This window comes from Cataglyphis hispanica, chromosome 16 (genome assembly GCF_021464435.1).
Source record: "Cataglyphis hispanica isolate Lineage 1 chromosome 16, ULB_Chis1_1.0, whole genome shotgun sequence".
NCBI lineage: Eukaryota > Metazoa > Arthropoda > Insecta > Hymenoptera > Formicidae > Cataglyphis > Cataglyphis hispanica.
The window spans coordinates 883,342-895,776 of record NC_065969.1 but is presented as its reverse complement, the minus strand read 5'-3'; the positions used below and the strand labels follow the sequence as shown (position 1 = coordinate 895,776).

The 12,435-nt window shown below is 35.2% G+C and overlaps 1 protein-coding gene across 1 annotated transcript in view; it reads left to right on the top strand.

The window, feature by feature from the left end:
• Positions 1 to 12,435, top strand: part of LOC126855578 (intraflagellar transport protein 80 homolog) — a 200,653-nt gene that overhangs the window by 153,666 nt on the left and 34,552 nt on the right. The window contains exons 10-11 of the mRNA XM_050603381.1: positions 547 to 747; positions 9,738 to 9,888. Of these exons, the coding sequence (XP_050459338.1) occupies positions 547 to 747; positions 9,738 to 9,888 (352 nt within the window). The remainder of the gene's footprint in view (positions 1 to 546; positions 748 to 9,737; positions 9,889 to 12,435) is intronic.

Genomic DNA, 12,435 nt, shown 5'->3' with positions numbered 1-12,435 from the left:
AGGCCTATGATTCTAAGCATCAGCGGTAACGTTTTTGCACACGTTATATTTTAACTACTGCATTTGCTAAAAATAAGGAGCTTGATTTTTAATATCTTCTTGAGACTATGATAATGCATATGTTGCTTATGTGGGCGACTTTCGTCGCGTTTCACTGACTACTTTGGTTTTTTCTCCATAGTCTTTTATTTTATTGATGTCTTTTTTAGATTTTATGAAGATCTTTGTAGTAAAAAACATTAATTTTGTCTTTCTTAAACTCCGCTGTCCTAGTCAATATTAACAAATATGAATATTAAATATAACCGGATGTTGCAATCCGAAATCTTAATATTTTATCTTACTATTTTATGATGTCCAAATATTTAAACTGATATTTTCTAAATCGCCCCATATATTTTGGTTAATGCATTTGTGACGTTTATGTTTTAAAAACCGCATATGCGTCGAAACGAAAAAAGAAGAATTATGATGTTCACATAGTAATATTTAAAAAATATTATTTAGAAATAAGAATTTTTACAAGATTTTTATTTATTTTTTCAGTACTGCATATTATGGAGATATCTTATAACAAGCCGATAGTAGAAAGTCAATCATATTCACATCTGCAAGGTGTGATGCAAGTGGCATTAAGTTATATTAGCGTAAAGGATCGACACGCACAGTTAGCATTAATAGATGTCAACAAAGATCTGTTTTTAATTGCAATAAGGACTACAGGTTTCGAGAGAGTTTGCAAAATAGGTATGAATAAATATATAGACATATATATATATATATATATATATATATATATATATATATATATATATATGTGATCTGATTATCTTCGAAGCGCAGAAAAATTATTATATATTGTAATCCTATTGATGCCGTACCTTTTCTAATTAAAATACGGGTAATTTCGAATAATGCACAATGTGATAATGCCGCGAATTGGATGTTGTAATTCCAACGAAATTTTTGGACAGTGGAGGATTTGAGAAAGCAATACGTGATTTAAAAACTTTCATAGTGTGTGTTTATTGTGAATTGACGAGTATTATAAAATGACTGCCGCAGATACTATGACGCGTAAAGATCAATAATTGTATATCAAGATTGAAACTTTACATGACCAAAAATCCAACGGACATTCATGGTGTTTTGCGTGAAGTTTAAAGCGAAGTTGCATTGTTTAAACAAATCTGTTTCTATGTGATAGTCAAATAGTAAGAGACCCATTGGGCCAAAATTTTTCTTTTCTGCAAATTGTTCATCAAAATACGGAATACTGTCCGATCATCACAAACTTCACGCAAAGCATTGTGAATGTCTATTGGATTTTTTGACATGTAAAATATCAATCTTGATGTAGGATCGCTGATCTTCATGTGTCACAGTACCTGAAACAATTTCTAACACTTGTCAATTCACAATAAACGCACTATGAAAGTTACTTTAAACCACGTATCGCTTCTTCCTCCATTACAACTGTCCAAAAATTTTCATTTCATCATTTAATCCGCGGCATTCTCACATTGTGCGTTACTTAATAAAATAACTTATTTTCATATCTCTAAAAATAGCGGAGATATTCCAGATGAACAAAGTTTTTATTTCTGTATGCACATGTACTTGTACACGCACGCACACACACACACATACCCACACATATAATATATATATATATATATATATATATAGAATAAACTCAATATTTTCGAAGGGACAATTTCATCCCGTAAAAATTAGCCGTCTATCGTCCCCCTTCCCCCTCTGATGATGGAGCTGGCGGTAACTTTGAAATCGTAAATTGGAAACCCTACTTTTTATTGCAGATTCGAATTATACGTTCAAAAACATGTAAATTTTGTTTAAACCTTTTTCTTCGATTCCTGATAAATGGTGCTACATTCGGTGAAAATTGGTTAAGCTTTGTTTTCTTTAAGGGGAATGTGAGAGACAATGGGACTCACAATAAACAAGCACCCCAAAGAGATTTATAATTTTCGCCGAATGCAGCACTATCTATCAAGACTTGAAGAAAAAGAAAGATTTAGACAAAATTTACGTGTTTTTGGACATACAATCCGAATCTCCAATAAAAAGTAGAGGTTCCCATTTAAGATTTCAAAGTTACCTCCAGCCCCATCTCCAGGAAGGGCGGTAGGCGGTTAAATTTTAACAGATATTTTGCAGTCTCAAGTTAAAAAACTCACCCTTTATATATATATATATATATATATATATATATGTATGAATCTTTATTGTTTCCTTAAGGGTTTCAATGTTACAACATCTATACTTTTATATATCTCCTTCCTCCACATCCCAACCTGGCTCGTGGCCTCGCATTCTATTTCCCCCTCCCCTTCTTTGTCTCTCGTCCTTCTCCCTTCTTTACTCCTTTCTTTATCTTCTCCCTTCTGCTCCTTTCTTCTTTCAATGCTTAACCTTCTTCTCCCACCACTTTCCTCTACTCGTCCCACTTCCATTCCTTCCCGTCGATCTACAGCCTCCTGTTACCCACCAGCATACTCCTTCCTTTCCTCCTTTCTTCCCTTCCTTTCCATTCCTCCATCATCCATTCCCTCCATTTCCTCCTTCCTCTCTTCCTCTGTCTCTCCATTTCCTCTCTCTTTCCATTATCCTGTCCATCTTCCTGTCCATCATCCATTCTTCCTTCCTTTCTTCATCCTCACCTCTCCATATTCTCCTTCTCCTGTCCTTTCTATCCCGTTCACCGTTTTCCCTTCTCTTCTTCACCAATCTCCATTCTTCCTCTGACCCTTCACTTACTCTCACTTTTTTCCTTCCCTTCCCTCTCTCTCCGCGTCCTTTCCTTCTCCACTCATTTCTTCTGTGCTCCGCTCCTCTTCCTCATACTTCTTTTTCTCCCCTCTCTCCTTTTTCCCTTTGTCCATGCTCAATCTCCGCAAGTTTACGTCGTCCATCACTCCCTTACCCTCTTCTCTGATGTTCCTACTCCCCTTCTCCTTTGGTTCCTCCGCTTTCTTCTCGGGTATCCTTTTCAATTCCTCCTTTCCTTCCTCTTTTCCTTGTCCCGTGCGCTCCTCAATCTCTTCATACCAACTGCTCTCCTTCTCCCTTAGTTTCTCCTCTTCCTCCTCTTTTGCATTCGCCTTTTCCCCTCTTCCTTTCTCCTTTTCCCCTAAATCTCCTCTTTCTCCTTCCTTCCTACTTATCTCTTCTTTCTTCTCCATCTCGCTTCTTTCTATCCTTTTCTTCCTATTCCTCACCGCAAATCTTCTCCATTTCTCCTTCCATACTCCACTTCCATTTCCTCCTTACTCCCTCCATTCCTTTCCATTCCTTTCTCATTCCCTTCCATCTTCTTGTCCCTTCTTTCCTCTCTTCCTTCCTCCTTCGCTCCCTTCATCTTCCTTCTCCTTCCTCTTCGCTCTCCTTCTTCCCCATCCTCGCTTCCTTCTCGCTCTCCTTTCTTGATCATCTTGTATCCACTCTCTCCATGACTCTCCATTCCCTCATTCCTCCTTCCTTCCTGTCCACCTTTATCCTCTCGCTGTCCCTCCTATGTTTTCTCTCCTCCATCTTTTCATCTATCTTTTTAACCCTTTCATCTTCTTTCTTATGCTCCTCAACTCCTTCACCAGCTCTTCCGTCCATATTCTCCTCTCCATCCCTTCTGTTCGCCTCTGCCCGTCTCTTTTCCTTCCCTTGCCACTTCCTTCTCATTCTACTCCTTCTCCTACTTGCTTTGCTCTCTCTCTTTTATCGCTCCACCTCCTCTTCTCTCCACTCCACTCTTCCTTCACCACCCTCTATCTGCCTTCCTCCATGTCCAACTACGACTTGCTCACCTCGCTTCCGTAATCACTCTATTCCCATCCATTTCCTGATGCTCGATTCCTATCCAGTTCACCATCCTGCGATCCATCTCCACGATCTCTAGGCTCAATTTTCTCTCTTATCTTTGTTGTCACCTCTATTTCCCGCCTCATCTTTATTTGTCCTTCCCAAGGCTGTGCTCTATTTACTCCAAACGTCTTCTCTCTTGCCAACATCTTTCCTCTCTCTCTCTCTCTCATCATTTCTTTCCATCCTAACCTTCAACTGCCAATGTATCTTGCACTCTTTCCAATTTCTTCATCTCCTGTCCGTCTTACTTCATTCTCGTCTGATCTCCCTTCTCCGCTCTTCCTTCTCCTCTCTTTTAATCCCTTGCCTTCCTCCTTGCACCTGCCTTCCAAGCTTTTTATCCTCGAACACATTTATAATTAACCTCCTTCCGCCGCCCAGACCACCGAGCTATATCTTATGTGTATATATATATATACAGGGTGTCCCACATCATTCTTAAACCGTACACCTCTTTTAAAAAGAAAATAAATGGCTTTTATCATAAATCGCGTACATTTTTTAAATAAATGGAGTATGCTTTATCAAATGGTGATATTTTCAACTTTTGATTCTGACCAGAAATACGCCGGAAGTTGAATTTTTTGAGAGGAACATAGTACTTTTTATTACAGATTCGAATTGTACGTGAAAAAATAAGAAACTTTTATATCAAACGTTTGATACAATAATTAGAATTCCTCGCAATATTTGGCACAAAAAGTTATAAGGGTAAAATGGTCAAAAAGTGAATATTTTACGAAATATTTTATAGTTTATGTAAAATTATATCAAAATAAAGTACGAAATATTTCGTAAACTATACACTATTTGGTCATCTTACTTATAACTTTTTGTGCCAAATATTGCGAGAAATCGGTTTGTCTGAAAAAATTAGAGTGGTTCTATTAAAAAAATGAAGATGACCTCCACCTAAAAAAAATGTTTACCTCCGCAAAATTTTCCCCTCGATACCAAACCACTTTTATTTCAAACATTTTCTCCTATCTCCAAAATAACTCTGGGAGTTATTCGGGTGGCCTGTTTTAGATGCCTTATCTTGTACATGTATATACAAATACAAGGTGTCCCACCAAAAGTGGTCACCCCTCTTTTAAACTAAAGAAAAGACTATTACAAATATATATCAAATTAAATGGTTCAAACTGAACTCTATCGTGAGCATAGTGGTTGCTTCTAAAAGCTATCTGTGTTGTAACGAACAAAGAGATATGTGTAATTTTTTTATAATAATGTGAATATTTTGATATAATAAAAGTTGTGGCGTTGTTTGAAACAAATACAATAATATATAATTAATGTAAATATTTTACAAATTATACAAGTTTTATCGACTTGAAATATCACTGGCGATATCTACCTTTTTACTTTTGTTCTAAGGCCAACTTCTAACTTGTGTTTTAAAAATTGACATATATCATGTTGTTATTTAATCATAATATTCAATCCGAAGTTAACCATACCACAGGGCTAAAAATGAAAAGGTAGACATCGCCCCCGATATTTCAAGTTGATAAAACTCGTATAATATGTAAAATATTTACATTTTATCATACATCGTTGTATTCGTTTTAAACCGTGCTACAATTTTTTTCCTATAAAAAAATTGCATTATTATAAAAAAATTATGCATCAATTCATCTCCGTTCTTTAACATAGATAATTTTTAGACGCAACCACTATGTTCGCAATAGAGTTCAGTTTGAACCAATTAATTTGATATATATTTATTATGATCTATTTCTTTTAATTTAGAAGATAAAAGGGGCCAATTTTGGTGAAATAACCTGATATACAGGGTGGCCCCGAACGTTCCAGCCAAACTTTGAGATCTTATAGGAAATTTAATTCTGAACAAAAAATTTCCTATAAACATGGGTCGAAAAATGCTTCCCAACAGTTAGCACCCAAAAACCTCCGAAATCACGATTATTTTATGTTTTTACAAATATCAGGGAAAGTATGCGTTTATTAATAAAAAGTATTGAAACAAAACTTGTAGAGAATTAAATTATCTTTTAAATGAGATCAAAATGATTGTAGTACGTTCCATAAGTTTTGAGAAATAAAATAAAAAGAAGATGAAACTTAATAAATTTCTTGGAGAAAAATCAATAAAAATAAAAAACAAAAATCTTTTTCTTTCATAAAAATAAAGTAATTCTTTTCTTTAAATTAAAATAGCACTGAAATATTTTTTAAAAAGAGAGTATCTTCAAAAAGCTATGTTGACAGCAAAAAAAATTATTTTTGTACATTTGAAACTGGTTATTTCAAAATTTATGGAACGTACTACAATCATTTTAATCTCATTTAAAAGATAATTTAATTTTCTACAACTTTTGTTTCGGTACTTTTTATTTAAAGACGCACATTTTCTATGATATTTGGAAAAATGTGTAAAATAATCATGATTTCAGAGATTGTTGAGCTCAAAAAAAAAATATATATATATATACATATATTATAGGAAATCTAATTCTTAATATATTGTTACGTCCGGTAGACTTCACGAATGTTCCTTTTTTTATATATACTAATATATAAATTATTGCGTCCAAGAGACTGCATGATTGTTTTCTTTCATCGAAAATTCGTTAATGACATAAGATTTGTTAGTGACATAAATTACGTTCTAAGAAATGATCTACGTCCGACAGAAAGAATAAACAGGCGAAGTTTGAAAAGCGAGACTGTGTAATCTCGTTGTCGAAAGTCAAATATAAAAACAGATCCATAAATTTAAACATTATAACTCACTCTAAAGGCTCGGAATTTTTAAACAAAAAATACAGATAGTCAAGCACTAGAAATTTTAAACCATGACAAACAGACAGCGAGATACTCGAGCTCGAGTTCGGATATCAGACCTAAGAATTTTAAACTGAAAAAATAATAAACAGAGCACAAAAATAATGATCCATTGATGATCCGGAGTTGAGACTCGCGACACTCGACGCCGCGAGCTCGATCGCCAGACCACCCGCTCATGTTATATGTTTATCATAAATTCCAAGTAAAATGTCAACTTAGGTGATTACTGCGAACTGAGCATGACTCAATCCGTAAAACGAAAGCCTCACCCTCGCCCGATAGCAACTACTCTCCATTGGTCAAACTCAACCAATACCTATGATCTAAGAATCTAGAGCAACGCCCTAGGAAAAATCGGAGGGCGTGATTAGAAACAACTATTCGTTAAAATAGATTAACAAACCAATGGAGAGGAGGAGCAAAAGGGTTTAATAAACGTCGGACAAGACCACGGGACGCTCTCTCTAACGTTCCAAAAGTTCAGTCTTTCGGGCAGTCTCCTTATACTCGGTCGAGAATATAGCGCCAAGAGTGCCGTGTCCTCGCGAAAAAGACTTTGTGACGTACCTTAAGCACTCAAGACTTTATCGTGAACCGATTCCTGCCCTCAGTGAAATTCGCGTTAAGATCTTATAGTGCGTTTAGTGTTACCAAGACTGTCCGAACCAATCAACCTTATTGTGAACACTGAGGCAGTCAACCTCCACCCGACGAGCTCGAGAGCCAAAATCTACAGGGTCGATCACGTTATTTTATCATCGCACTCAACAAGTAGTAAGTGCTTAAATTCTTCAACTAATTAATCCAAATAATTCTTGGTTAACCACCCGACTAAACTTTATTCAAAATCCTGTTATATTTACCATTAACAATTTAGAATTATTTATTAAAAGTAAATTATTGTTATTACATTTCCTTCCCATACTTCCGAAACTCTTTATAAGTCACCTAGGGTCGTCCGCTTTTTGCGGAGCTACCCGTGATTCTCTTACTCTCTCACTCATTCTCTTTATCCATCACTAAGGGTCGTCCGCGTTTTGCGGAGCTACCCGTGATTCTCTTACTTTCTCACTCTCTTTATAAGTCACCTAGGGTCGTCCGCATTTTGCGGAGCTACCCGTGATTCTCTTACTCTCTCACTCATTCTCTTTATCCATCACTAAGGGTCGTCCGCGTTTTGCGGAGCTACCCGTGATTCTCTCACTCTTTCTCTCTCTGACTCTCTCACTCTCTTTATCCATCACCAAGGGTCGTCCGCATTTTGCGGAGCTACCCGTGATTCTCTCCCTCTCACTCTCTTTTATACAGTTACTCAGGGTCGTCCGCGTTTTGCGGAGCTACCCGTGACTCTCTTATTATCTCTCTCTTATTATTTAGTTACCAAGGGTCGTCCGCGTTTTGCGGAGCTACCCGTGACTCTTTTATAATATCTCTCTCTCATTATTCAGTTACTCTGGGTCGTCCGCGTTTTGCGGAGCTACCCGTGACTCTCTCGCTCTCTCACTCTCTCTTTCTATTAACTACCAAGTTTGTTGCAAACCTCCAAGAATTATTGCGGATTTATTTTTTTGTTATATATATATATATATATATATATATATATATATCCCCAAACCGTTTTTTTATTTTTATTTATTATTATATCCTCCTTCAGTGGAAGGAGCAAATAGGAAACGATCCTCCCGTGCGTCGGTAAAGCGTGCGCGTAACCGTCGAAATAGACGGCTTAGGAAGAGGTTGGCTCGGGCTCAGGCGGAAACTAGTACCTTAGGCAATGTTAACATTGATATCGACACAGACGTAGTCACTACCGACACTCCTCGCTCCCCAACCCCGTTACTTCTCCTCCACCCCTCTCTACCCATTCAAGATCGGAGTCGCCCACCCCCTCGATCATTATTTTAGGTGACTCCCCCTATTCTTCCCCTCATCATTCCCCTCACCAACAAGACCCCCTCGAACTACGGGATACTGACAGCGAACCAGAGATAGTATCTACAGAGACCGAAGACTCGTCTCGGTCCGAACGGGAGCCGTCATCTCACTGGCCAGACTTTTCTGAGGATTACCTCTACTTCCGGACATTGGCCCAGTTCCCCGATATACGACCCTCTTCCGGACGGAGCCATTTGCATCGGGCCCGGTCCGGTGGACCGCGAGGAATTCCTGACTGCACTGACCAAGGCCCCACCAGACACCGTAATCCCGTGGTTCGTCCCGGGGTCTCACTATCCTGTCGCTGTTCCCATAGAAGTCCTCTGGAGACAATTCCCCTGTATCCTAGAGGAGATCTCGTAACACACACACACACACATATACACACAAAGACACATAAATATTAAATAATAGTTAATAAGCGATATATATATATATATACTAAATGTTTAACAAGATAAACTTAATAATTTGTTCTCATTCTTTGCTCACTTATTTGCTCTAATTTTTCTTTTATTATGCAATAAATGCAAAATTTGATATGTAAACAATAATACTCTTTTTCTTTGCTTAATCCCTTTTCCTCTCTCATATCCCGAGATCGCACAAGGTCTCGTCCGGGTAATAAGGATTTAGTTCCTTTACCGAAAAGGGGACCATCGAACGAACGGCCTACTGACCGAGTAAAAGCGACCCTTCCGGTCGTTGACCTGTCACAGGCCCAGGTCAATTCGTTCGACTCCGAGACACTCGTTGTCTAGCGTTTGTCTAGCGGAGTTAAGTGGGTTACGCCCTCCCGCTGACTCTGACTCTTAAGGGTCTGGACGTAACAATATATATATATATATATATATATATATATATATGTTATTACACACACACACACACACACACACACACACACACATACATATGTATGTATATATATATATATATATATATATATATATATATATATATATGTTATGTGTATATTGAAGTATATTATTACTAATATAATTTCAAATATCAATATAAAATTAATAAGATATAATAGTTTATTAATGATTTTAGAGATTTTAGAAATTTTAGATTTTAGATTAAAACACATATGTGTATTTCAGCTGCAATGGCGCAAAATATTGTATGGGCAACTGATGCAAATGTATTAGCTGCAATGTTAACTACTAATTTGTCGGTATGGCTATGTCCTAATTGTGTTCATTATAGTGACCGCAAAGTGATACGGCGAACGCGAATTGATAAAGAAAGCAGGTACTTCATGATTTAAATAATATATTATTTTAACATTTATAACAAATTGATTATTGTTAGAGTATTGCTAGTGTAAAAATACATAAAAGGTCACACCTTACGGATTTAATCGTTACTTAGATATGTTGTAGGAAAGATCATTCTAAGTAAAAATTTCACACAAAAATCAAATTAACAAATCAAGGTAACAAATTAAAATTTGACAATTTTAATGTTTTTTTTATTACAAACAGTGAAGTTTATGCATGGTACTGACATTTCAACTAGAAAAAGCTTACATTACTTAAAAAAATTTACATTACTTAAAGAATTAAATGTTCATGTTGATTTAAATCGTGAGCGTATAATTTTCATGTGTCACGCTGTAAAATACGAATAATGCAGACATAAAACACGACAAAAAATATTATATAATTTTACAATAAGTCCACTTCATAATAGGTGGTTCTCGCACTCTCATTTGAGCATACAAAATGTAGATTTAAATATTTATATAATTACTTTTTAATATTTTTTAATGATATTCCTCGATATGCATTCTTCAAACAGGAGCTTAATATTCAAGTTCACACTATTGTCAATTGATCAAATTTTTATCGTAAAGTATTTTTTATTATATTTCTACTTGCAATGTAAACTTTTTGTTTTGTTTTTAAAATTTAAAAATTCTTTTTCAACTTTGTCTTGATTGAATATAAGACAATAATGAAATTAAGAATAGAAATATAGTAAAAATAGATGAAGCTAAAATTGGGAAACAAGTTTGAAAAAGATCGACTTATTACTCTTACGAATAATGCTTCATTTCTTGGAAAAAGATAAAATCAGGTTAAAATTTTTTTGGATTGGGAATGTAAGAGAAGGAATCTATTTTTTCTCCGCTCATATGCGACAGTTGTAAACATACTTTTTTAGTCAAAAAATAACAGATTATGTCAATACACCAACTTTAATGTCAAATTTTAATTTTTTATATCTCCTAAGGCAATGCCGCTCCCATTTGAATTACTTATGTTAGAATAATCTTCCCTACAACATAAGTTACGATTAAATTGATGAGCTATGATCTTCTGTGCATTTTTACCATGCATCAAATTACCATGCATACCATGCAAAACCTTTTACATAATTCTAGAATAGTTTTAGAGTCATTAAGGAATCTTGCTAGTTTGATACTCTGAAATAATGCTATTTTTGGAAATTTTTTTAAAGAAAAATATAAAAGTATTAAATATAACATATTTCCACAAACTATATATGTTTATTAAATAACATCTAAAATATATTTCTAATTAAAAAAAATGCCATTTTAAGAAAAATACATTTAAAGGTACTATTTTAGAGAATATCAGAAGCAAAAAATTATATTGTTGCGTCCGCGCGACGACTTCGAGATAAATCGAATCGCGCACGACATAACTGGCACTTACGCTCCGCGTCGTAAATAATAACACATAATTATAAAAGAATAAGAACTTTACTATAACACAGAATACAGAACAGATAATATTGCTTTTAATAAATAGCGAACACGTTCACGCAGAATCAAATCTGTCGCGAGACTAAGATGGCGGCTAAGCACAAGATGGACTGTTGTTTCTAAAACAATTCCCTTAGCGATATGTTAGGAAATCATCTCCTAGAAACAGATACAGCAAACTGCCATAGACGATACGCAGAGACGAAATATACAGGGGCGGACGTAACAATATCTACAGCTAATCAGTTATTCCAGGGCCACAGAGTCAGCCTTTTTCTTTCTCGTAAAAAAATTATAACTGAAAAATAGCATTTACATAAATGAAAAACTTAGTTTCGATCTTCAAGCAAGTGTGAATACTTCGATTTTTACGGATGCGTTCACAGACTTCCAATTACTAAATATTCGAATTTATCTTTGGGATTGTGTTTTTCGAGATATCAAATTGTATAAAAAATAGAAAAAAAAATTTGATTTTTTTGACCTGTTAAACTAGCAAGACCCTGTTTCTTTAATCAAGAAATCATTTGTTGACTTTATGCTTAAAAGAACATTGGTTATTTTTTTGAGTTATGAGACTTGAAAAATCATATACTGCGAATAACAGCAGACGTGAGGCGCCAGCAACGGGATCAAGCACGCTAAAATGAATAGAAAACTACTATGTCCATGCCGTTGTTCCTGAGTAGCGTTAAAAGTAGAAATAGAATTAAAAATGTTACCGTGTTACATATGAGAAATTGGTGATTCCATTTAAGAAAATCAAGTTGACCTTAAAATGACCCCTAAATTTGATTCCAAGGTCAGGCTCAAGGTCATCATCAGGTGTTCCTCTCTGAACCCTACAATTTTTGTATAAAACATTTTTTTCCATCTTGCTTACTTTACGAGATATTTGCGTATTGATTAAAATGACTCATCCTGTATATATTTTTAATTAAAATTCTACTGTATTTTTTAATTGAAATCTTTTTCTATATTATGTAATATAGATTTACTTAAAATTTTGTTTATGAAATATTATCTGTTGATTTATATTTTCTTTGCTAAATTTAAATTTATACAAA